This window comes from Natator depressus, chromosome 3 (genome assembly GCF_965152275.1).
Source record: "Natator depressus isolate rNatDep1 chromosome 3, rNatDep2.hap1, whole genome shotgun sequence".
In the NCBI taxonomy this organism is placed as follows: domain Eukaryota; kingdom Metazoa; phylum Chordata; order Testudines; family Cheloniidae; genus Natator; species Natator depressus.
Window position 1 is genome coordinate 50,445,619 of NC_134236.1, and position 25,547 is coordinate 50,471,165.

The 25,547-nt window shown below is 39.2% G+C and overlaps 1 protein-coding gene across 11 annotated transcripts in view; it reads right to left on the reverse strand.

Moving 5' to 3' along the window:
- The window catches only part of KHDRBS2 (KH RNA binding domain containing, signal transduction associated 2), a 614,322-nt gene that overhangs the window by 91,675 nt on the left and 497,100 nt on the right, over positions 1-25,547 (reverse strand). For all 11 annotated transcript variants that reach the window (XR_012638772.1, XR_012638769.1, XR_012638770.1 and 8 more), the window contains one exon: positions 4,378-4,460. Coding sequence is in view for 4 of the 11 variants with exons in the window: in XM_074947899.1 (XP_074804000.1) it covers positions 4,378-4,460 (83 nt within the window). In the remaining 7 variants the exon portion in view is untranslated. The remainder of the gene's footprint in view (positions 1-4,377; positions 4,461-25,547) is intronic.

Genomic DNA, 25,547 nt, shown 5'->3' on the forward strand with positions numbered 1-25,547 from the left:
AACATCTCGTCACACCTGCAGAGGACTCTGCAACACCAGAACATGTAGCAGACTTCCAGGCTTCCTCCACAAGACCACGTAAGTAGGTGGATAGGCAGCCAGGTGATGGTTTTCTGTTAAAATATCAGGGCAAGGGGAACTGATGGATTAGTGATGAGCTATGAGAAGATTTCCCCTCTATAGTGGACATCATTAAAAAGTCAAAATTTGCCAATAGCTACCTTCCAATGATACCTGTACTGTACTTTACATAGGGAAATACTGAGATATCTCCGCTACTACTGTGCCCTGTGATCTGCACTGGCTCCAAATCCATTTTTAGATGTTTGGATTGTAAATTTTGGGGGGCAGGGATGGTCTTTTTGTTCTACGTGCACAGCACCTAGCACAGGGAGGTCCTGATCCATGACTAGGGTTCCTAGCCATTATGGTAACATTGTTGTAATCATCTACATAGACATGGATGGCCTGTGACCTGGGTATTAATCACATAGATTTTCTCTGCTGTTGTGGCAGTTGTGATCAGCTGAATGGTCTTGGTGCTGCTCCATGGGATTCAACTCCTGAGGAAGAACAGCACTGGGACACTCTTGCTTCTGACATTCATTCCCTCTTGCAGTCTGCCAGAGCCTTGGCTTAGTAATGTGATGCAAGACACATTTTGTTCACTCTGTCCTTTCTGTCATTTTGGCCTGTGGTAGGGGAGTACCTACTTCATCCATGGACATGGATGCCAGAGGCAAGACTGACAAGATAGTTTTTGGCAACAGTTTTCGTTTAATTTTTGTAATATGCACCCAGATATTACAATGAGGGTCACAGGATATTGTTTAAGACTAAAAATAAAGCAATACCGACAGGCGTATTTCTTTAAGAAGGTGCTGTGTAGCTAGAACATAGTCTAAGTCCCCTGTGATGTGGCGATTGCTGTTTCTTCCTGTTTTTTAATGATTAGTACAATAAGTGGACATGTGTAATTGTGTTTTTGCTCTCTAGACACTCTGTTAAATATTTTGTTTCTAATTTGGTTTGTATTTTTAGCTAATTCTGCCTCATTGCTACATACATGAGAAGAAAGTTATAAGAAAAAGTTAATTTTATGCAGTATTGTGTAGAATTATCAGATAGATTATAATCTGAAGGATATGCACGCATTTCGGTGGCTGTATTAAAATATCTAAAAGAATAAGAGTTGATATCATCTCTATTATAAACTGTCCTGAAGGTAGAGACTTGGATCACTTAATATGTTTTGATTGCAATATGCAAAATATATGCAAACCAGCTGCTCAGCCCATTAATGATACATTCAAGAACATTCACTGTTCTAGTGCTGGAAATGTCAGATTCACTTGTAAATGTTCCTAATCAGGAGCAAGGAGAGCAGGGTGTGAAATAGTAGCCTGGTACACTCGCTCTACACCCCCTGGGAAGATGTAGCTAGTGTCTAGCCCCTTAAACCTGTTGGAGCAGGCCGGAGAATCCAACCCAGTATTTTTTTAATTTAATATTTCTTTAAAATTTCATTGAAAACTACTCCAGCACAAAACAGATATTGGGCCAGATTCTTCTCCCACTTAAACCCGTGTTAACTGGGGTAATTCCTCAAAAGCCAATGGGGCTGAGTGATGCAAAAGAGTGGAAAGCAGTTGGATTTTCCCAGCAGAGAACTCCTTGGTGTGTGGCAGCTCTCAACAGGTGCACAGGTAGTACAGCTGACTCGTGTGATGCACCCTCTGCTCAGCGGTGGTGCATGGTCACGGCCATAGCAACCCTTCAACCCTTCCTTACTAAAAATTAGTAAGTAACTGCAGGAGAATAGAATCATATTTGTATCTAGTGCCTCATTTTTCCATGGAAGGGTTATAGTTAATCTATATCTATGCTACCAGCATATGCAGCCACATTCTGCAGCTCTCATATGAATAGTCACACTGAAGTCACAGCTGGAGGACCGAGACTAGAATGTAAGGCAAAAGAACAGTGGCGATCCAATTCTACATCATTTAAATGAATGAGACTTTTGCCATGACTTCACTTCAGCAAGTTTGGGCCCTAAATGTATAGACTATTGAGTAGGAGACATATTTCTGTTCTAATGGATACATCTAAAAATGCTCTTTTGGTGTGACCGCATACAGTACATATGATAGGTGGCATGAACATAATTACATGAAAAGAATAACCAGGAAAAAAATCCCTCCTCAAATTCAATAATGTTGTAAATTTAATCTCTGTGCCTGAATGCAGTCTTTAGATTTACAATAGGCCTGAGTAATTAAATGAACTTGAGTCAGTTCTGCAGAAACTATTGCTGCTTGAATGAATAGTGCAAGCTATTAATATAATATAGTTATTAATATAGTTATTAATATTGTATTATTATAACATTTGTGTGGAATTAGAAAACACTTGCATCTTCATGGCAGTATACTTAATGCCACTGCAGGAGCATAGACATGGATATATAACTGCTGAAAAAACATCAGTTTTTGCGTTATATTTTTGTTATGAGTATTGATCAACAGAAGTCCAATGTGACTAGTCACATGAGACTACTGATAATTCAACTGCTGATATTAGGCGGAATTCTGTTAAATGAAAACGACAGCTGTCAATCTGAAGTTCTCTGATACTATACTTTTCATAGATAAATTCATATTAGCAATAACCCTACTGGAATTTACATATGTTATCAGATCTCTCAAAAAGTTTACAAGTTCAGGCACTTTTACACCATCATCCTTCAAGTTATGGGTTAATTTTTGCAACCCTTACATTGTGTAGTGCTTCACACTGCTAGTGGTCCCACTGAAGTCAGTGGGACTATATGTGGTATACAGGGAACTTGGATTCCTGACACCTTTAGCTCTTCAGGGCAGCCTCTTGGCTTACAGTTTTTCAAATGGTGGCTGTGAGAGGTAAGGATGCCTACATGTGGCCATATATGACATACAAAACAGAAACAAACAAACAATGTATTTATTGCTTAGGAACATAATATGTATTTTGAATCCTTTGCTGCTAGTTCACTTTTGTGAAAAATGTCTGCTAAACCTATGTTAATAAATATTAGTTTAGTTAACATAGTTATTTTGATTCCTTTTTAAGTCTTCTTTTTGATACAAGACATCTCTAGTGGTTGTAGCTTGAATATAATGCATTTTTTCTCATTAGTTTAATGTCGGTGGGCCTGGGGGGTGTATTTGCCTATGAACATGTAGCAAGTAATATACCACTACTTCTGAAGTGTGGTTAAAGTATACATGAAAGGGTAAGCATTCACATATTACAAAACCCTTTTAACAGCTTCACTGGTTCTACAACAAATACTTGCCAAAGGCATTGCCTTCTTATTCATCTCAAGTACCACTACAGCAGTTCTAGAGCTGAAGATGGTTCTAATGGGCATCTTCATCAGTGAAGTACTCAGCAGTGAACATGTTAACTTTAGGACCTGCAATCTCTGAAATGCATAACTCTCTACAGGAAAATTTGTTTGTTTGTTTGCCTGCTGGAAACCCCACTAATTAAGTAAGATTTTTATCTTTCCCTTCTTACGCCTTTATTTGTAATTCTGTAATCTGACCTCTATCCTTCCCGCAGCTCCCATTGGCCAGGAACAGCGAATCGCGGCCATTGGGAGCTGCGAGTGGCCATACCTGCAGATGCTCAAGTAAACAAAGTGTCTTGCGGCCCGACAGGGGCTTACCCTGAACAAGCTGCAAACCAAGTTTGGGAACCCCTGGGATAGAGGAAGGAAAGAGACCTGCTGGGTCACTGAGTCTAGTCCCCTGCTATCACAACCAACCGCATCATATAATCCTGTTAATAAATTAATCAAACTGTCTTAAAAGTAGATGGGTTGTTTGCCCTCAAACCTAAGGTTACAGACATAAAGTATTGCAGTTGTCTTTGTTAGTGTATGTTGACTAATCACAAGTGTTTACCACCATCATTGTTATTTACTACTTGTTTCTGGTAGAGCTCATGATGTGCTATGAGCTGTACAAACAGGAAGGAAAGTATGATATCTGCCTTGAAGACTTTACACTCTAGAACAAAAACTCAGAGAAACACAAGGTAGAGGAAAGGTATAATCACTTGGATTTGTTTTTAAAATTAGGCTAAAATTTGAAATGATTCTAGAAATGTATTTTTTTCTGTATTTTTTCCTTAATTCTGGTAATCTTGTATGTTAACTCTGGTAGCCTTTTTTGATGATATTTGATTATAAGTATTTCAAAAAATTATGCAGATGTTTTGAGGAATTGTTTGCTGTCAGAAAGTAAGATTTGAAATTCACATTATACAAAACGCATCGGAGAACAAAGGCTCGGTCATTTGAAAACACAATTTATAATTATGATTGCTTACCTCTGTGTTTGGGTGGCATAACTGTTATCATATGCCTCGTAGCTTGGGTCATCATATTCACCCCCATATCCATCATCATATCCCTATGGGAAAAATAATATACCCTATTTAGAAGATTGATAAATAAGGACGTATATTAGGCTGCAAAAATTATGTATTAATGTATAGATGCTATATTTTCACACAGGATTGTTTACATTATTATGCAGTCTATGAGACCAGAATTATACACCTAAACATGCTAACAATAAGCACATATGATGAAAGAATAAAGAAATAAATTATTAATTTGAGAAGTTAGTATATCCATTGATATAATGCAGTGCACTGTTGAAGGAACAGCTTCTCAACCAGGTTCATTTAGAATACTGACAGATGCTAATGAAGACAGTTGTTTTCTTAGGAATTCAATATTACAAAAGTTTTTGTAATTATTTATAGGTGAATTATAACCATTGAAATGAACAAATGGTGAAAAATATATTGATCTTAGAACACTGTTAAGAATGTTGTTATTGAGTATAAAACCATAACATTCAGTCCTTTTTAAAAAAAATATTTGTCTAGGTCTGGGCAAGAAGCCATGATAATGATCATTCTAAATAACCTTTATAACAAACACCTTCAGCTTTATTGAGCATTCCAGGCTTTTTCACAGTGTTGACAATATGACTTTCTATTACAAGTTCAATTACCAAAGTGTGTTCAGTGAAGAAAGAAAGAAAGAAAGAAAGAAAGAAAGAAAGAAAGAAAGAAAGATTACTTAGCACTAATTGTGGACATTCACTCTTATGGGAATCACCCACAGAAGCTATTGAGCTTCGGAAACCTTCCAGAAAAACAGTGCACCTTGGGACTGCACAAGCTTCACCCCCACGAAGCAACAAATGTTCAGAACCAAGGTTCTAATAGGCTGTGTGGTCCCCATACATCTCAGTTCTTTCTGCTAAAGCCCAGAATCCTATAAGAGTAGAACTCCAAAGGAGAGAGAGGAAGATGGACAAATATTGTGAATATATGGAAGCCACTCTTTCAAACAACTACATTTACTAGGAATTGACTGCATATTCTTTTTCTTATGTGGGATTCTAGCTATCAGTACAACACCTTGACTCCAGGAATGTGGGCTGATGAGTTGTAATTAATTTAGAAATGCATTCTCAAATTAATTGTCAGATGTAGATATCACGTGAAGAGAGGAGCCCTGAGTGAAGGTGTATATAGAGCACTCGATAGCAACCATGCAGTTTTCTATAATGGAAACCTTACTGGGGATAAACCATCAAAGCCACCTTAGTTTTAGTAGAATGAGCCCTAAGACCTTCCAGTATGGGTAGACTAGCCAAAGTGCAATGTGTTTCAGTATGTATCATTCATTTTGAATGGCTCTGCATGGAACTAGTATTTCATTTACTCTGATCTCTAATAGATACAAACGTTTTGGTGACTTCCTAAATATCTTAGTATTATTCAAATAAAAAGAGAACTCTTCACTTTCCTAATATGCAGGTTATAGAACTAAATTTCCCAAGGTAAGAATGAAGTTTTGGAATGAAACCTGGGGTATTAATGGTCTGGTATAGGTGGAACACCAACTACATAAAATTACCCCAGAGAGCCTGAAAACTAAGCATTGGCTTCTAGTGAAGAATGTGAATCACCAACGGCGCAGTTCCCTAGTCCTATGAACTGTCTAGGTAAACTTCTGAGCTGTCTTGGATGGTGCTGATGCTGAACCAGGCATCCCCAGAACACAAACTCTGAATCAGATGACTCAGATACATCTTCTAGACCAGAAGGAGACCTTCATTGGATCCCTCTGTTGAGCAATGGGTACTGTATAGAAGATGTTAGTTCATCACTGTTATGTTCATAGCCTACATGCAGACAAATTAGATAAAAGCATAAATTCCCTTGCTGGATGGCACACTACTTTATTTTTTAGAATTCAGAATGATAACACACAAGAATCCAAAACACACAGAGAGAAAACTGGCTGCTCCCTGAGTCAATGAAACTCAATTCACCCTACCTCACTTTAAGCTGGCTCTTTCATTACTGATTCTGATCGCACACTTTCCTACAGAGACCTCTTGCCTGCAAGCATAAGCAGGAAACCCGCTCCACAACCCTCAATACACCACCGTCAACACCGAGGGACTTGCACAGTCACCAAAGCAGGGAGAACCTCATGGAATCAGGACTGATATCACTAGAAGGGCCAAAAGCACCTTAAGAACCAAGAAAGCCAGAATCAAGACCAACCTAGAATCATGGCAATGATTCTTATTTCTCCTTTGGGACAGCAGTGAGTCCCCTCTTCTCTGAATTCTACTTCCTCTTACCGTTATACTTGAGGGCAAAGGACCACAGAAATGGAGGCTTCCACAAACATTGCGCCTGACCAAGCCCCCAGATATGAGGGAGGAAGCTCAGTACCAACAACAGTCTGCTAAACAAGAGGACTTCTTAGTGCTCTGACAGACTCCAGAACCAAAGAACCTGCAACTGCGGGACCAGCTGGTTCCTGCCTGGGAGGGACATCACTGGAGTCCCTGCAGTAAAGGTGTTCAAGCATTGGCAGACAAAAATGCAGAATGACTTGTAGCACTGAAGCAGCCCAGGAATCCGAATCAAAACATTTCGCCAACTTGGAGGCAGATGAAAAGGCTGCTCCTGGCAATGAAGTCTTCTGTTTCCTCATTTGTAAGGGCTTTGAAACAAATGAAAGCCTAATCTGTCCTTGGACAGATATGGGGCTCTGACTAGGTGGTGACTTATAGGACCTCAGTCATGAAGAAGGCTAGAAACCAAGCATGAACAGTAATTCCTAGGTAATGGTGTTCCTCAAGGTAGCACACATGTTCATCCAAATCCAGCAATATGGAAAAGATATGAAACACGCTACTGAAGTGTGGCTGTTTGGAGTAGTTATGGTGGCCTGGAGCTTAACTAGAGAAAATGTGGGAACCTAAATGGTGTAACAGCATAGAAATAACTTAAAATTCCTGGCACTACCTAAAAGCTCTCACTCTTTACCTAAAATGTCTAAACTATAACAAGATAACTGGAGATTTTTTGGTTAAAAAAACAAGAAACTTTTTCTAGGCATAGAGAAAAAGTTCCTACACCCACAGCTAGACATGAAAAGAAGGAACTGGATTAACTAGGGGAAACAGACAACAATGAGCAAAGCAAACTTGTCCTCTGCTCTCCACGCTGTCTTCCCATAGAATATTGAGTCAAGTTCAAGGTCTTGGTCGTCTCATCTTCAGATGCCCAGTGGTCTGGAAAAGCATATCTAAAAGATTACCTAAAATTCTGAGATTGAAGACTGTGGCTGACAACTCTACTCCTCAGGAGTTTCTACAGTAGGGGTAAAGCTTGTCTGTTCAGGAGACTGAATTTTCTCAGGGGAAAGTACAAGATTCTGGAATAAACTGACAGCAATTAAAGACTATAACAAACTTCACCACCTTGCACTTCAAGTGCAAGGCACACTTTTTTCGACCTGCCCTCTCTAATATAAACACAGAGCAACATGTACATTTAAATGCCCCCTGCAAAAATAAATTAAAAAATATGAAAAATAATCAAAACAAAACATTACATTGCACGCACAATTCTCCCTCTGAGAAGAGGATGAGAGAAAGAATGAACCACATGTGCTAGACATTAGTCACACTGCTTAATACATTACTGAAGACACTGAGATACTACAGTGATGAGGGCAGTATAAGAACCTATATAAAACAGAATAGATAAGGAAAGCATCTCAGTGCACTTGCCCACTGTATTAGAGGAAAGGTAAGGGAACAAATTATCTTACACTAATGCCTCAGGTGGTTCAATGCTCAGCACCAGTAGAGCAAAGAACAGTTAATACTTGACACTTCTGTAAATTCAAGTTACAGATTTGAACAGTCTCCCTAAAGGTTCAGAATATATCAATATGGGGCCGGTGGTTCAAACAGAACAACTGGAAAATAGGGATAAAACGTGTAAAGTTCCAACAATTCAAAAATAATATTTCTGGTTCAAGATTCTCACTCTACCTCATGCTATTTTTTTGGAAGTGAATTCTCACTTATTACCACACGTGTAACACATTATTAGCACCATTTCAAATAATTAAGTATAATGTAATAATTTCTAGTTTCTAGAACTCGTAAGGAACAAACTACTACTATCAAAGATACATTAAACTAAACAGGACAAAGCACCATGATATATATACACTGTAAAGCAGAAGCCTGCATTATTAGGGCAATAGAGTAAATGACTTAGGGGATTTCCAGAAAGATTCCCACTGATTTTGTAGTAACGTGTATGTATCTTGGAGGCAGGAACACAGGTTGCAGGAGGGAACAGTCTGAAGAAGGCACCAGAGAGCTAGTGTGGATGCACCTAGTTGGGATGTTAGCTGCACTTGCAGTATCTCTGTAAATAGTTCTCTTAATAAAGAGCCAGTTTAGTTTTACAGGTATGGAATCCTTTCACGTGATTACCCAATATGTGGTTACATGAAACAGATTTCAGTGGAATTTGGATCAGATATAATTCTATTAATTTAACCAACTTTTCTTTCAGAAATGCCTTTCACATTTCTGTTGCCTATATAAGTTCTCACAAACCATTTTAATTGATGTGTGTAATTGTCAGGTGGAATACTTCCCATACAAGGAGACACTGAGCCAGATCAGGGGTAGGTCAATTTATACTAGCTGAACATTTATTCTCTGGTATAATCACAGAGTATTAAAACACCTGTACAATATCTATAAACTGATAGAGTCAAACTGCATGGCTTCTGTAATGGAAAAAAGTCCTTCTCTGAACGATCAGAATTCTTTGAAAATGTTAATGAAATTGCAGGTAAGGAGGACCCAATAGACATAGTTCGTAGAATTCCAAAAGGCTTTTGATAAGGTTTGATTTTCAAGGCTCTCTGTGGGACTAGTTCTGGTTGCCTGAGAAACCATCCCTCCCTCCCTCCATGATCAGGCTCTCTTATGACAGCTGCATTCCACTGGAAAGATGATGCTATCATCTGGTAGGGGTAGGCTTGTGACTGTGGGAAAAATAACTTTCACACAAAATGGACCACAGCTAAGGAACTGATAGAACCAGCAGGAATAAGCATGACCACAAACTTCATCATATTCATAGCCAACTATAATAGTCACCTCTTCACCCCGGCTTTCCTACAACAGTACCCTCATTCTCACAGATTCACTCATTAAGTCTAAGCTTGCTTCTTGGGGACAGGGAAGAGAGAACATTTTCATTTATTAAAGTACTAGGATGTGCTCTGACACTACAGTGATCAGGAATATATAGACAGATATGGATACATATGCAAAGAAGAGAACAGAAATACACTTCTGAGATTGTATTGGGACTAGCAATGTTATTTGTAGTTATTAATGACTTTGAAGAGGAAGTGGATCATAATTAGGAGATTTAAATAAAAATCTGTTGCACATAGTGAATTCTAAGGAAGGGGATGAGAAAGTGCAGATGAATCTAAGAAATTGAGTAATAATAACATTTTACTTACCAAACCTTCCCCCATCTCCAAACACACACACAAATGTCTTTGAAGATTCTCAATACAATACATGAATTTAGTAACTGGGAATAACCAAACTTAACAACTAAGTATAGTGGATCTATACCCATAAGTACTTTAAAAACAATAAAGATAATAAGCGTAAAATATGGATAAACATAAAAACGGCAAGACAATGTAAGAATTGCAAAATCAGAGTAATAAGTTGTGGCCTTCATATCACCTTTAAAGAATAATTCTAAGAGTTGGAGTCCAGGGCACTTAGATAACAAGGTGGTAGGTGACTTAGAAATACGTACCATAAGTAAGGGCTACCTCCCCCAAAGACATTTTGTCCTATTAACAGAATCTTCCTTGTACTAGGTTTTAGTTGATCCACCATGTACCATACCACTGAGAAGAATATGTCCAAATACTGGGAGAAAACAAAACCCCAGAAAGGGCTAAAATTGAAATTGCAAACTGGTGTACCAGAGTGTAGTTTTCTATAAAATACTTGTGTGTGTACTGAGCTAAAATATAAAAAGGGGAGATGATGGTGAGACATCTTTGGAAGAATGTAAGAACTCTCAATACATTTTGGAGTCAACAAGAAGAGGTTTGCATGCTGTTTTTAAAAGAACAGTATGTGAAGGGTATGGAAAGACAGTTTAGAAAACCTGAACTCTTAGTCAAACATGCTTCCAGATTTAAAAAGAGTAATCTCTTTCTGCTGTATTTTATAGCATTTTAGGCACTTTTATATACACACACAGTATACATTTTAAACAAAGAATTTAATACTGTACACAGGAATGATGATTGTGAAGCTTGGTTGAGGTGGTGAAATCTGAGGGTGGAAGAGCGTGGGATATTTCCCAGGGAATGCCTTACTGCTAAATGATGAACTAGCACTTGGCTGAGCCCTCAAGGGTTAACACATTGTTGTTAATGTAGCCTCACACTCTATAAGGCAGCACGAGTGGAGCGGGGGAGACAGCATGGCAGACAGAGACAGAGACACACACTCTGTGTGTGAGAGAGAGTGAGATGCGCATTGTCCCTTTAAATACACTGACCCCACTCTAAATACATTGCCTTTTTAAGTAGATCAACAAGTTGAGACAGCAGCTGCTGCCAGCAAGCTCCCTCCATCCTGAGCCCTGTCGTGTCCCCGCCCAGCTCTATGGAGATGGGGTAAGCGGGGGGCAGGACCAGGGGGGAAGGGGACACCCTGACATTAGCGCACCCCCCCCCCCCGCCGGCAAAGCAAGCAGGAGGCTCCCGGGAGCAGCTCCAAGGCAGAGGGCAGGAGCAGCACATGGCAGTGGGGGGAGGGACAGCTGAACTGCCGGCAATTGATAGCCTGCTGGGTGGCTGCCCCGCAGGGAACTTAGGGGAGCGGGGAGCTGATGGGGGCTGCCAGTCCACCCTGGTTCCAAGCCCCCACCACCTAGCTGCAACGGGCTGCTCTTTTTACAAGCAGAGGACAAAGCAGGCGGCTGCCAAACATTATAAGGGAGCATTGTGCAACTTTAAATGAGCATGTTCTCTAATTGATCAGTAATGTAACAACAAAACAAAGTTAACCGGGATGACTTTAAGTGAGGAGTTACTGTACCAACTTTTCTTTCAAATTTTCATCGAGTTATTATGCTCTTTTTTAACCAAACAGAACAAAAAGTATGCAAAATGTGATTGACAGCATCATGCACATTTGTTTTGTATTTAACTGAAACTTTTCAATCAAGTTTTCAGAATCTTCATAGAATGGAGCCTACATTATTGAAAGTACATAAGTCTAACTCCAGTTATTGATATTCTTTATCATTGTTAGTGTTCTTGGACCACTCAATACTATATAACTCAATGACCATTGACATTCTTGAGCATCTTATATCCTCTGCTTTGGGCAGAATCTTTACATCTGTAATTATATTGAAATATCAATGTTATTGCTGTTGATATGCAAATGATATCCAGCTATGAATTACTTGACTGTTGAGATACCAAGATGTTCCTTACTGTTCATATACCTGCTTATACAACATACCAACATTCCTTATTTAAAATCTAATCTCTTAAATCTTAAGGCTGATTTTTTTTTGAAAGAGGTTTCAAAGCACTTTTTAGAAGAAGATGTTGCAAAAAGAGAAGTTTCTTCCTTTACTACTGTTCCTGGATCAGCAAATATGTAGTATCTTTTGTGTTATTTTCAAATACATGCAATAGGAGCAGTTTATTGAAACAATTATGTATATGAAACCATATAAAAACTGTATTTTATCCAGAACCACGTTATGAGAAGTTAGATTTGAAAATCTACCAAGAAAACACATGCACACGTAAGGGTTTCTTCTGTCAAAGCTGTGAATGAACTTAGTGTTCTTGAACATGAGGAACTAATGGCATGGGCTTGATCTAGGTACTGTGTGTGCTGGTGATGTGCAGTCTAAACTAGGTACTGTGTGTGCTGGTGATGTGCAGTCTATCACACACAGTTCAGCCCGCTTCCTTACTTCAGCCCTTCAAGGTCTAGTCACAGTTGAGCAGAAATTATCAAGCATGCTGAATTATACCAAAATGTATGGCTCTTTTTGCAAAGTGAAAAATGGAGACTATCATGAGATGACTAAACATTTTCACTCAGAACATAAACTGGATTTTAGGCCCTGATTCAGCCAAATACTTAAGTAGGTGAATAACTTTAAATATGTAAGTTTTTCCATTGACGCCCACTGGACTACTCAGATGTTTAAAATTACTCATGGTGCCTAGGTCCCTGGCTGAACCATAAGGCAGATTTTCTGAAGATGAAAGATTTGTGCACTAACACAGTGTTATTGACATTATATCCTAGTTATTATTTTCCTAAACTTTCATTTTTTTTATCTTGAAATGTTTCTTTTCCAAAACATCTCTAAAGTAAGGCTCCCATCTTAACCCATGTGAGGTCCCATTGAAATGAGTTGGGCTGTGCATGGCTGCAGAACTCTACCCAAGTGGAGCGAGTTGCAGGATTTGGGCCTAAGACATATTTTCAAACCCTAGGTAAGGATATCAGCGCTAATGAGGCCAAGTGATTTTCTTAGCAAGCTCCAAAATAGTAAACAAATATTCCTATTATATATGGCTTATATATTAGTTGTTTATTAAGTTATTTGACATCAATCATATTTTATAGTAACTACCAGTGTAGTGCTTAAGCAGTAATTCAACTAGTGTTTTCTTCCAAGACACTGATTCAGTATATAGCACATTGTTGTTTGCTGCTAATCACAGCTGAGTAAAGAGGAACCACAAAATTCCAAATGGCGCTATCTACTGTACAGGAATAAAGAACAAAGCACCCATATATTATATTCCAATGGACACAGACAATAGAGTATTAGAAAAGATATTTCCAGTATGATACTCTCTTATTCTGTACTCAAGCATTAGATCCAGTATAAAATTTCTTCTTAGTTTTAAAAGCTATGCAAAAGGATTTAACTTACCAAAAAAGATTTTCATTCTTTTAGAAGAATTACTGCTTAAAGGTCAAATCTAATTAAAAATAAACTATTTGTAATTATGATTGTAATGGAGTGACAAGCAAAATAGTGAAAATAATGGAATTTTATTGATTGAAAGTCATGACAGATAGCCTTGAAATTGATATTATTGCCTATAATTTTTGTATTTAGAGCATACAATCGCAGATATTAGAGACAGAAGAGAATTAGATTGCATATTCCAATCCTTTGCCAGGGTAAAATTGTTTCTTCCAGCCTATTTTCCAGGGCTTTGTCTAATCTAGTTTTAAATATTTCAAGCAGTAGGGATTCCACTATTTCACTATTCGACAGTCTAATAGATCTTGCTGTCAGGATACCTTTCCTAATTTCACCCCCTACTGCTAAATATGTCCCTTTGTGTCACCCTCAGGCCTTTACTTCCTTAGTGTTTACACCTTTCCAATATTTATTATTTATTCATTTAGATGTATACAAATATTAAAATGAGGCACCTATCCAAAACCCTCTGCACCCTGGGCACAAACAAAAATATTAAGAAGCAGGTAAGCTCATAACAGACAAAAAAATTCAACCCTCTACAGAAGTGTCATAAAACTCCTCACTTCTACACAGACTGACGCCCGGTCAAATCCCTCTGAGTTTGGGGCAACACTCTACTCCCAGACCCTTAAATCAAGGGAGATCCAGCACAAGTGCTTCCACTGAGGTACGGCATGAGGAAGGAGGAAGATTTAACGTGCCTTTTAGAGCTTTATTGGTCATAACCAACACATTAAACTCCATCTGGAAAGCACCAGGAAGCCTGTACAGATCACAGAGGTTTCACGTGATGTTGACAAGATACTCTGCTTACAAAGTGAGCCACTGAAGTCTGCATGAGATTTAATTTTTGAATGTCTTTAAGGTGCTGCCTCAAGGTGTCAAAGTTATGGTTCACGGCAGCCAGTTTGGCATGCAGAAGAAACCATCATAATCTTGTAACTGGGTGTGGATGGTACTAAATTTTCATGATCATCGAGCAGCAGTGGAGGATCTTTCAAAACCCCCAAAGGTAGTCAATAGGCGGACCGCTGGCCAAATCCGGACGTCCAGACACTTTTGAATGGACTCCAAAATCTTTTTATTTACTTATTATCAGCATCACTGTGGTTTTTTATTATTATTTTCTTCTCTGGAGTCTGGACCTTGACTACACCTTGACCAAGACATTTGTACCTTGACAAAAAATAATTGACTACTCCTTTCCCAGATTGTGACAAGCCACAAATGGGAGATGCAAACATTCAATTAAAGGTGGAGAAATCATCATTGCTATTTCTTCCCCTTGCTTTCACAGCTGACCAACATCACCTCAGATTTATCTAGATTTAGCTTCAACTCCAACTAGCTCTTATCTATTCCCCAAAATCTACCAGACACTGGACCAGGTGTTCAGTTGCATTAGCTGAGTTAAGTGCAATAGAAGTATGGAATTGTGTGAAAATTCTGCAGGCCATGCTTCCGAATTAACTCTCCTAATGCCCTACAATGAGCAGGAAGGGGGAAAAAATTAAACTTTTCAGACCACCACTGGAGAATACCCCTAAGAGAATATAAATAAGTGCCCCATCCCACACTCTTGGAATATTTAGCCAGGAGAGAATGGATCCACCCAACAGCAGTGCCGTCTTTTCCTTTCCACAGTCTGCAAGGAAGTTAACAACAGCTAATGATCAATGGCAGTGAAGGATGCAAATTAGTCTAATAATATCAGCATGGAAGCCTGATCTTTATCCATCACCAGAAGGAGATCTTCTGCCAATGCCACCTGTCCTGTAACCAGATTGACAAGGTTTAAGGATATATGGGGAAACTACGGGATCAGAGGGGTCTCTTGCCATATCCTCCTCTATAGTGTAGATCAAGTGTGGAAGAGGAGATAGATACTTGTCAGTAATTAACCACATTGTCCGGGTCAAGGGTTACTTACATAATTTGCCAATAATGCACAGCAGCTATCTGTAGATGTTTATTATGTCACATATTGTACAAGAACACAGAGGTGTTAAATATATAGAGCTGAGCAATTTTTTCAGACTAATAGTTTATTTGTTGAAAAATGCAGTTTCATTTTATCCAAAACTATTCATGAATTCAAGACAAATTCCCTGAATAGTTTCAACCAATTTTTTTTTTTTTGGGGGGGGGACTTAGGTCCCATGCATAAGACAACTGGAGGATGAGCTGCCGCCCTTAATAATCTTGATGAGGATACTCACAGGATGTGGGATACCTGGGTCATTTCCTCCTTCCTTCCTGTGGTGAAGGGATTTGAACTTGCCTCTCTCACATTTCGTGAAGCACCCAAATCACTGGGCTATGGGACATTCGAAGGCAGGGCTTCCTCAATCTCTACTGTGGAAACTATTCCACTTTGTATAAAAAATTAGTCATTGGATTATTTGATTCACCAACATTTTTTAGAATTTTTATGTTTCAGTTTGATCCAATCTGGTTTTTTTTTCAGAACTCCGAGCAAACCAAAAAAAAAAATCAACTTTTTTCATCCAGCTCTAATTAAATACTGTATTTCAAAATAAGAGGGTCAAACAGTTATGAGGATCTGCTTCGGACTGACTTCTCCCTAATTCCTTCTATTTATTTTGGCATATTTACCTGTTAGAAATTACCTAAATACTGTATTTAAGAATATTTTGAGACCCACCAATCCATTGATAATTATAGTCATACTAGCTTGCTCACTTTATCTTATACTCATTAATGCTATAGAACAAGTATCCTTTTAAATCAGCAGGATAGGGTTCTTTTCAGTGATATTAATATAGTAGAGAGAGAGAGAGAGAGAACTGTATTGGAATATAACAAATCTAAGCACAGCTGTGCCTATTACAGTAATCATACAGCCGATTTATTCGAAAGCATGGCATACACTGTTAAAATGAGTCAAGTTCTTACAGGAAACAGGTTTCTAACTTTCTTGCATTGTATGTAGTAGATTAATATATGTTTTTAACACCTTCAAAACTTATTCTTTTGTAATTGCAAAGCTTTTAGCCCTTTAGCTTACTCATATGAGTATGAGTGCAGAGGGTTTTGAGGCTGTTGTTAATGACAATGGACGCTACAAAGGGTGGAAGCCAGAAAGTGATGTTCATCATAATTCAAATCTCTGGATTTGAGCTCAATCTTTTGAGCTCTTCTTTTTAACAACCCTATTAGATAAACAGTGTCAAATGTGACAGCCTGACTGCCTTCTAAAAGAAAATGATGTTCAAAAATATCGTTCTTCAGCGATGGATGCTGAAGCGCAATTTAGACTGCAGAGATCATTCTTTTACTCATGCACTTGCAATGTCTTGTTTTTTATATGAATGAGTTTTGCTGTCATTCCTCAGACCTTCTCACTAATCCCCAAACCCGTTTAGCTATATACTTGACACTGAAAATGACTTTATGTGATTTCAGTCTTCAATAGTTTAATTTGTGAAGCACGCATAGTAAGTCAATCCCCATTAATCGTTCAAGGAAAAAACATGCACACGCACACGAGCAGAAACTTGTAACATCATAAATTCCTAGACACAACACATTTCTGTTGTCTCTCTTAGCTAGTTGGGAAAAATATTCTTTCATAAGAAGCCTTCTACTCTATCATCTGGTTGCACCCCCTGGTACTTTCGGTTATTATTTTTCTTTGTATACCATGAAAGATTTTTAACTTTAGCCTTTGGTTATTTTCTGTTGATGCAATTTTCAGCCCTCCCTTTGTACAGAGGGCTATTTGTACACAAGGCAGCAATATGTTTCAGCTAAATCCACTTAAGAAAAGGAAACAAAGCTAATGGAGCTGAAAGAACAAAAGTGGTTTGCTAATGATTAATTTTTTTCTAAACCCTATTTCAACATTTTACATTTGTGTACTTTACATTACCATTGCCGGTTATTATTTGTTTAGCTCCAACAATGTGCTTAGCACTGTGCAAGACATAAAAATAAAAATAGTGCCTACCCTTCAGACCTGGCATCCTTCAAAGCCCATTGAAGTCAATGGGAGTCTTTCCATTGACTTCAATGGGTTTTGGATCAGGCCCTCCAAGTCAAGCACAAAGAAGATACAATGTATGCTTTGGGGTGATGTTTATGTGAAGGGGGCGGGAGAGGAAGAAGTTGCAAAAATCAAGATGGGAGATATGGGTATGTACACACATTTTAGCCATCAACACAGAGAGGAAAGTTCAGTGAGCATTAGAACACTATCTGCAGAGCCGACCCGTGCCTGCCAATGGGGGAAGTGAGCATGCTCAGTACAAGCCAAGGAGCAAATCTGGGTGGGGAATGACGTGCTCTGCATGACCCCCGCCATGCATTACCTCTCACTGTCTGGATGTGAAGGGAGGAACTAAAGATGACCCCCTGGTTGCAAGCTTGAGTGGCAGAGGTTAAGGACATCACTAGCATTTTTAAAGCTTCCAAAGTGAACGCTTTTAAAAGAGGTAGTTCTTCATTGCCAACTTCTTAGAAATAGCAACCAATGAATTTTACATGACACTCAGAGATACTGGCAGCTTATAGTAGAATCAAGCTCTTAGAGGGACTCAGTGGGAGTCTTTCTATTTATTTCAGCAGGCACCGGATCAGACCTAAAATCTACATACTGCATGGTTTTGTAAATTCAGTGCCAAAAATGAAAAAGATAGGCAGAAGAAAGCTTGCATATGAAAATGTATTGGCTGTCTCCAACAATCAGGCTACTTACTGGGATGTGAGCTGAAAGGCAATTGATGGTTTCATTCATTCCAACCAAAGCAGCCTTGAGGCTAGTGATTCTCTGTTATAATTTTTTACGTAAGTTTAAGAGAAACCAAATCCTACCAGGCTCATGATATCATTTGTCATCTTTCAGCTCCTATCAAGCTGAGTCTATTGTCCTACAAAGGGGCTGTTGTATCATTATTTGGAAAATCTCGATCTGTTAATGCATCCAAGAAGGGAAAGGAAGAACGTTTAACTGTGATGATAATGGTCAACAGTACACATTTATCATGTTTCCCTTTCCCATTAAAGATGGCAGGATTGAGATTTCATCAAAAGTTCCCAGATTTCTAGATTCACTTCCTTTACCCAGAAACTAATGATCAAGGAAGATTTTTAACATGTTGCATGCATATTGAGCTGCATGTATACCATCAACATTAAATAGGTGCTAATGCTCTGATCCTCAAAGGTATCTAGATGACTAATCCTCCTTGGTTTCAATGGGAGTTGGGTGTCTAAATACCTTTGGGAATTGAGGGCTGAAGTGGTGAATGGGGATAACAATACTTACTTCCTTAGTAAAGTGCTTTGAGATCTCTGAATGAAAAGTGCTAGGTAAAAGGTAGGTATTATTATTAAACTCAGAATCAAACTGAACATTCTGAAAGACTAGAATCTTGCTAAGAATTATAACAAGTAATAAGCCCATCTGTAGCACTTTATATTGCAAAGTACTGTACAGACATCACCAAAATAATGCTAATGTGACTAATTAATTATTAGTGTTAGAATAAAGATCATGAGTTGCATCAGTGGCCACAAAAGCTGAACAGTTGACTTTTAAAGCGTGGTCAGATTTGCCAATTGGATTATGCTTTTCCCCCACCGTGGTACCATTTCATTCTGAACTGAAAGTAGAAGTGATGTGTGCATTTATAAGCACAATTTAGTTAAAATTAGAGCAGACAGACAACGCAGACTGAAAAAATCACTGCAGCAATTAAAGGCATTATTGCCCCCTCTGCTTTGACCCTCACAGAGCCAGAGAGTCTTAGAACTGAGAAGATCAAAGGTCTCGCTACATACTGGGATGTGGAGGCCCAAAGCACACACTTTGGATATTAGGGTGGGCAACATAAAATTTACCTGCTGGATGGCAAGAAAGCTAATGGTTTAATCAAGAAGAGACCCACACATACGCCAAAATCATGTCAAATGGCACAAGAAACTTTTCTTCTAGGAACAGGACTGAATTTAGTACCATATTCATCGCCTGGTACTTCAGTCTCTCCATGCTGTTGAAGCCATGTTACTGATCCAGGACTTTCTTTCTAGCAGGTGGCTCTAGAGTGGACTAGTTCAGGGACAAGGAGAACAGAAGATGAGTGGAGATGTTGTGGCAGATCCTCAGCTGGTATAAACTGTAGTCTGCGGAGCTACATTGATGTACATCAGCAGAGGATGTGTACCCTAGTATATGTCTGAGGAAGAAGCTGCTTTCTGTAGCGCTACTGATTCAAACTGGAATGGTGACCTGTTTATTTCCTTTCAAGAAGATTTGTTTCTCTATCGTAAGTAGTTACATGGCCCCCATTAGTGCAGTAACTGAACACCTTACAGTTTTTAATGTATTCACCCTCACAACAGTCCTCATGTGAGGTAGGGAAGTTCTATTAACTCCATTTTACAGATAATAATATCTAGTTCTTACATAGCACTTTTAATCAATATGTCTCAAAGTGTTTTATAAATGAGATGAGTATCATTATCCCCGTTTTAAAGAGGGGAAACATAAAGCACGAAGAGGTGAAGTTCCTCGTGAGGAACTGAGGCACAGACACTGAATATATTTCCTGAGGTCACAGAGGAAGGCTGAGGCAGAGCAAGGAACTGAACTCACCTCTTCCAAGTCCCAGGCTAGCGCTCCAAGCTCTGAAACATTCTTTCCCTGCACCTCTTGCAAGATTAGGTCAGAAAGCTCCTGCTCCCTTACATGGGAGTACAGAGGGGAGGAAATCCCAGGTCCTCCAATAAGCAGGCCAGGCACACTTGCTGCAAACTGTATAATCCCAAGCCAGTTTTGTGATGTTATGGCTCCTACATGGCACAGTTTATCTCTATCTCTTTCCTTGGAAGCAATCTCCCAAACAGTGAAACCCTGCAACCCCTTGCCATCCGCCACTGGGTTTCACCGAAGACACCTGAGGTGATAACCAGGGCTGTCAATTAATCACAATTAACTCACGCAATTAACTCAAAAACATTAATTGCAATTAGTCACCCTTTTAATCACGCTGTTAAATAATAGAATACCAATTGAAATTTATTAAATATTTCTGGATGTTCTTCTATATTTTCAAATATATTGATTTCAATTACAACACAGAATACAAAGTGTACAGTGCTCATTTTATAATACTTTTATTACAAATATTTGCACTGTAACAATTGATAAATAAAAGAAATAGTATTTTTCAATACACAAGTGCTGTAGTGTAATCTCTTTATCGTGAAAATGCAACTTACAAATGTAGATTTTTTTTGTTACATAATTGCACTCAAAAACAAAACAATGTAAAACTTTAGAGCCTACAAGTCCACTCAGCCCTACTTCTTGTTCAGCCACTCACTAAGACAAACAAACAAGTTTGTTTACTTTTACAGGACATAATGCTGCCGGCTTCTTATTTACAATGTCACCGGAAAGTGAGAACAGGCATTTGCATGGCACTTTTGTAGCTGTCATTGCAAGGTATTTACGTGCCAGATATGCTAAACATTCGTATGCCCCTTCATGCTTCGGCCACCATTCTAGAGGACATGCTTCCATGCTGATGACGCTCATTTAAAAAATATGCGTTAATTAAATTTGTGATTGAACTCCTTGGGAGAGAATTGTATGTCTCTTGCTCTGTTTTACCCACATCTGCCATATATTTCATGTTATAGCAGTCTCGGATGATGTCCCAGCACATGTTGTTCATGATAAGAAACTTTCACTGCAGATTTGAAAAAATCTGAGAGGGATGAGGTGTGGAGCATGCTTTCAGAAGTCTTAAAAGAGCAATAATCTGATGTGGAAACTACAGAACCCGAACCGCCAAAAGAGAAAATCAGCCTTCTGCTGGTTGCATCTGACTCAGATGATGAAAGTGAACATGCATCGGTCTGCACTGCTTTGGATCATTATCAAGCAGAACCGCTCATTAGCATGGCTGCATGTCTTCTGGAATGGTGGTCGAAGCATGAAGTCATAAATGAATTTTTAATGGATCTGACACATAAATATCTTGCGACGCCACCTACAACAGTGCCATGTGAACACCTGTTCTCACTTTCAGGTGACACTGTAAACAAGAAGCAGGCAGCATTATCTCCTGCAAATGTAAACAAACTTGTTTGAGTGACTGACTGAAGAAGAAGTAGGGCTGAGTGGACATGCAGGTTCTGAAGTTTCACATTGTTTTATTTTTGAATGCAATTTTTTTGGGTACATAATTCTACATTGTAAGTTCAACTTTCACGATAAAGATATTGCACTACAGTACTTGTATTAGGTGAACTGAAAAATACTATTTATTTTGTTTTTATAGCACAAATATTTTTAATCAAAAATAAATAAAAAGTGAGCACTGTACACTTTGTGTTCTGTGTTTTAATTGAAATCAATATATTTGAAAATGTAGAAAACATCCAAAAATATGTAAATAAATTGTATTCCATTATTGTTTAATGGTGCGATTAATCGCGATTAATTTTTTTAATCGCTTGACAGCCCTAGTGAAAACTGGAAGTCCAAGCTCATTTGCTCATGTTTATTAGAAGTTTGCAAACAATAAATAACACATTGTAACAAGAGCAAGTATCATGGGAAAGGACAAGAGTCTTGAGAAAAGACTTTAGAGGGAAACACTTTGGATGATCTCGAAAGAAATTGTTAGCTAAGATAACGTTGGAACAGAAGAGGAAAAGATTTATTCTAAAAAGAGCATCTGGAAATAAAATAAAATTTAAAATGCATAATTTGGGAAGTCAAAGAGCTTTGAGTTCCCAAAGGAGTTGGCGGATGTGATTGCAGAGCCATTGGCCATTATCTTTGAAAACTCATGGCGATCGGGGGAGACCCCAGATGACTGGAAAAAGGCTAATGTAGTGCCCATCTTTAAAAAAGGGAAGAAGGAGGATCCTGGGAACTACAGGCCAGTCAGCCTCACCTCAGTCCCTGGAAAAATCATGGAGCAGGTCCTCAAGGAATCAATTCTGAAGCACTTAGAGGAGAGGAAAGTGATCAGGAATAGTCAGCATGGATTCACCAAGGGCAAGTCATGCCTGACTAATCTAATTGCCTTCTATGATGAGAGAACTGGCTCTGTGGATGAGGGGAAAGCAGTGGGCATGTTGTTCCTTGACTTTAGCAAAGCTTTTGACACAGTCTCCCACAGTATTCTTGCCAGCAAGAAGTATGGGCTGGATGAATGGACGATAAGGTGGATAGAAAGCTGGCTAGATTGTCGGGCTCAATGGGTAGTGATCAATGGCTCCATGTCTAGTTGGCAGCCGGTATCAAGTGGAATACCCCAAGGGTCGGTCCTGGGGCCGGTTTTGTTCAATATCTTCATTAATGATCTGGAGGATGGTGTGGATTGCACCCTCAGCAAGTATGCAGATGACACTAAACTGGGAGAAGAGGTAGATACGCTGGAGGGTAGGGGTAGGATACAGAGGATTGGGCCAAAAGAAATCTGATGAGGTTCAACAAGGACAAATGCAGAGTCCTACACTTAGGACGGAAGAATCCCATGCACCGCTACAGACTAGGGACCGAATGGCTAGGCAGCAGTTCTGCAGAAAAGGACCTAGGGGTTACAGTGGACAAGAAGCTGGATATGAGTCAACAGTGTGCCCTTGTTGCCAAGAAGGCCAATGGCATTTTGTGCTGAATAAGTAGGGACATTGCCAGCAGATCGAGGGACGTGATTGTTCCCCTCTATTCAACACTGATAAGGCCTCATCTGGAGTACTGTGTTCAGTTTTGGGCCCCACACTACAAGAAGGATGTGGAAAAATTGGAAAACATCCAGTGGAGTACAACAAAAATGATTAGGGGTCTGGAACACATGACTTATGAGGAGAGGCTGAGGGAACTAGGATTGTTTAGTCTGCGGATGAGAAGAATGAGGGGGGATTTGATAGCTGCTTTCAACTACCTGAAAGGGGGTTCCAAAGAGGATGGATCTAGACTGTTCTCAGTGGTAGCAGATGACAGAACAAGGAGTAATGGTCTCAAGTTGCAGTGGGGGAGGTTTAGGTTGGATATTAGGAAAAACTTTTTCACTAGGAGGTTGGTGAACCACTGGAATGCATTACCTAGGGTGGTGGTGGAATCTCCTTCCTTTGAAGTTTTTAAGGTCAGGCTTGACAAAGCTCTGGCTGGGATGATTTAGTTGGGGATTGGTCCTGCTTTGAGCAGGGGGTTGGACTAGATGACCTCGTGAGGTCCCTTCCAACCCTGATATTCTATGATTCTATGATTCTTTTCATCCTCTGTTCATATTTTTATACATATATTTGGCCTTTTACCTTACTCTAGACCCAGACTTAGTAATAAGTGCAGGACTGATCTGCTAATACTTTGTATTTTAGTTAACTATAATAATCTGATAAGACAGAGTAGTGGTTTCTGTTATTTCCTGAAGCACATCCATACACCTGAATCAAAAAAGAAGTTGGAAACATTCTAGTCTCATACCATAACAAGAAAGTGGGAGTTCTTAAGCTTTCTGCCCTCTTGGTAGATTGTCGTTGTTATGCTGTCCTAGTTTTCTGATAAAACCTAAACCTAAACATCTTGGCAATTGAAAGGATTAAAATCGCAGTGCCTGAGACTAACAGCAAAAGTAGGAGAGGTAATTTTATATGTCCTGAATGGGGTTTCCCTCAACATTTTAGAATTTTTTATTTTAATATTTCATAAAATGTTCCCTCAGATGTTGCAATATGTTGTCGTCTCCCTTCAGCTGTTTCTTTCCAACATAAGAGGCGCCTGAAGAATGCAGCTATATTAGTACAAGCTCTTACTGAGCTGCAAAATTTATCATATATAATAATTAGCAAGAAGTAGCCACAGCTTTGCAATATGATTTTAGAGGCATTAAATTTAAAGTATTTTATACTTGTTATAAATTATTGGAAATGGCTATTCTTATCATAAAGGATTTCCAGTCTGGAAAAAAGCTGTTCAAGCCAAAGAAAGGAAGTTAAGACTGTTTGCACACAATATTTGTATGAAGGGTTCATTCACCTTTCAAACTTTTCCTCTAATTGTTTTGCTAAATCTGAGTGTGGAATTGTTTAAATTAAAGAGACAACAGTCTTTCTCCACCATCCGTTATTTTGCTTTCAAATTTTGTTTTTTCTCTTCTCTCTTTGGTGCTGTCCTTTGCTCATGGACTGGGATTTATAGAGCAAACAATGCCACAGTGGAAAGTAAGAAGAGATTTTTCTCTTTTAAAAATGTTGTTCCCGCCACCCCCAAACCAGTTACTATATATTCATTTCTTCCTGATGTGACAGGGTCAGGCCAGATGGCTACAGGAGAGTGGTGGAAGGTAGATACATTAGCCCCATATTAATCAGGTCCCTTTCCCCTGGGTAAGATAACAGGGACTATTCCAGAACAATCAGGAACCTGCTAGAACCAATTAAGGCAAGCAGGGTAATTAGGACACCTGGAGCCAATTAGGAAGCTACTAGAACCAATTAAGGCAGGTGGGCTAATCAGGGCACCTGGTTAAAAAGAAAGACCTCCTTTCAGTTAGGGAGAGGAACGTAAGGAGCTGGGAGTGAGAGGATGTGCTGCTGGAGGACTGAGGAATACAAACACCATCAGGCATGAAGAAGAAGGTCCTGCAGTGAGGACAAAGAAGGTGCTGGGGGGAAGTCATGGGGAAGTGGCCAAGGGAGTTGTAGCTGTCACTCAACTATTACAGGAAACACTGTAGACAGCTGCGATCCACAGGGCCCTGGGCTGGAACCTGGCATAGAGGGCGGGCTTGGATTCCCCCCATTTCCCCAACTCCCTATTTGACCCAAGAGGAGTTATATCAGAGGGGAAGGTCTCTGGCCTGTCCCCGACCCACTAGGTGAGACAACAGAGACTGCTCTCCTCCCTTTCCCTCAAGCTGGCCAGTGATGAGGTTCGCTGAATGAATGGCAAGTTTGAGCCAGTGGCAAAAGTGGCCAAATTGAGGGCTGCTGTGAACCTCTGATGCAAGCAAATCCACCAGAAAGCACAGGACCCGCCAAGGAGGAGGAGGAACTTTGTTACACTGAGTATATTTTCTCCA